General features: G+C 54.1%; 1 protein-coding gene across 1 annotated transcript in view; it reads left to right on the forward strand.

The window, feature by feature from the left end:
• The first annotated feature begins 225 nt into the window (after window positions 1-225).
• Window positions 226-1305, forward strand: part of CUNH9orf16 (chromosome unknown C9orf16 homolog) — a 4629-nt gene continuing 3549 nt past the window's right edge. Inside the window, exon 1 of the mRNA XM_014307131.2 lies at window positions 226-280. Coding sequence (XP_014162606.1) covers window positions 226-280 — 55 coding nt within the window. The remainder of the gene's footprint in view (window positions 281-1305) is intronic.

Genomic DNA, 1305 nt, shown 5'->3' on the forward strand with positions numbered 1-1305 from the left:
CACCAAGTCTGAGAATACACCAGAGTCTAAAGTGGGAGTAAAAAAATCAGTTAAAAGGGTGAGGGAACTGGGCATGTTCAGCCGCGAGAAAAGGCAGCTGAGGGGATTTCATCGATGTCTGTCAGTGTCTGCAGAGATGAGGCACAGAATGGATCAGGCCGTGGTGCCGAGCAGTAGAACAAGAGGAACGGGCAGGAACTGATGCACAGAAAGTTCTACGTGGACATGGGGAACATCTTCTGCAGTGACCGAGCCCTGAACAGGTTGCCCAGAGAGGAGGGTATGGAGTCTTCCTCACTGGGCATATTCCAGAACTGTATGGACACAATCCTGTGCTGTGTGCGCTGGGGTGACCCTACTTGGGCAGGAAGGTGAGACCAGATGATCCACTGTGATCCCTTCCAACCTGACCCCTTCTGGGATTCCCTGGTTCTCTGCCCGGTGGGGCTGTGGAGTCTGACCAGCACATACCCACAATGCAAGTGCACATCTCCACGCTGAAAGTCATCATTTGTTTTATTAACGTGTGGTTACATCCATTCATTACACTTATATTCAATTTCCCTATTTGGGGTGCAACACAAATCTGACTCTGCAGTGCAGCAGGATTATTACTCACAGCATGGAGAGGTGGCTGCAATGTTAAATGAGGACATGACATTTTCTTTTGTCTTTGTCCCAAATACGCAGTTAATAACAGGATCCTTGATCTCAGGAGCACTGCTTGAATCAATGCTCTAATTGTGGGTTATTTTCATCCAGTGTCTTCTCCCCCAGAGATGAAAACACCACGCAGTGATGAGTCTCCTCAAGGTGACTGAGGTGCGGCTGATATCAGGTCAAAGACAGGGAAGGGCAAAGTGAATCGTGCTTGTTGCTTTAGGGAAGGAGTGTGAAGGTGACCTGAGGCTGGTTCAAGCCGCTTAGTGGATGAAGCAGCGCTGGTGACAGGGCTGGAGTTGGGAGTTCAGCAGCAAAGCCCTAGCCGGGACGGGGTGGCCCGCACGGACAGAATGCAGATTTATCCATACGGAACATCACTTGTGTTGGGAATGAAGCGCTTAGTGCTGATGGTGGCCCCTAAGCGGGGTAGTCCGGGAGGACCTGAGGACACTTGGGGAGGGCAAGGACACAGCCTAGCGCTGGGCACGCGTTTGGGAAAAATCCCCGAGGAACGAGGAACGCGGCGCTGACCCCCGGGGCTGCCCCCAGCCCGGCGCTGCTCGTCGCGCCCGCCCGCGCGCCTGCGCTCCGCGCCCTCCGCGCTAACCACAGAGTTCACCGCAGCGCCGGCCTGCGTGACGC

The sequence above is a fragment of the Geospiza fortis genome, unplaced genomic scaffold (genome assembly GCF_000277835.1).
Source record: "Geospiza fortis unplaced genomic scaffold, GeoFor_1.0 scaffold27, whole genome shotgun sequence".
Classification (NCBI taxonomy): Eukaryota; Metazoa; Chordata; class Aves; order Passeriformes; family Thraupidae; genus Geospiza; species Geospiza fortis.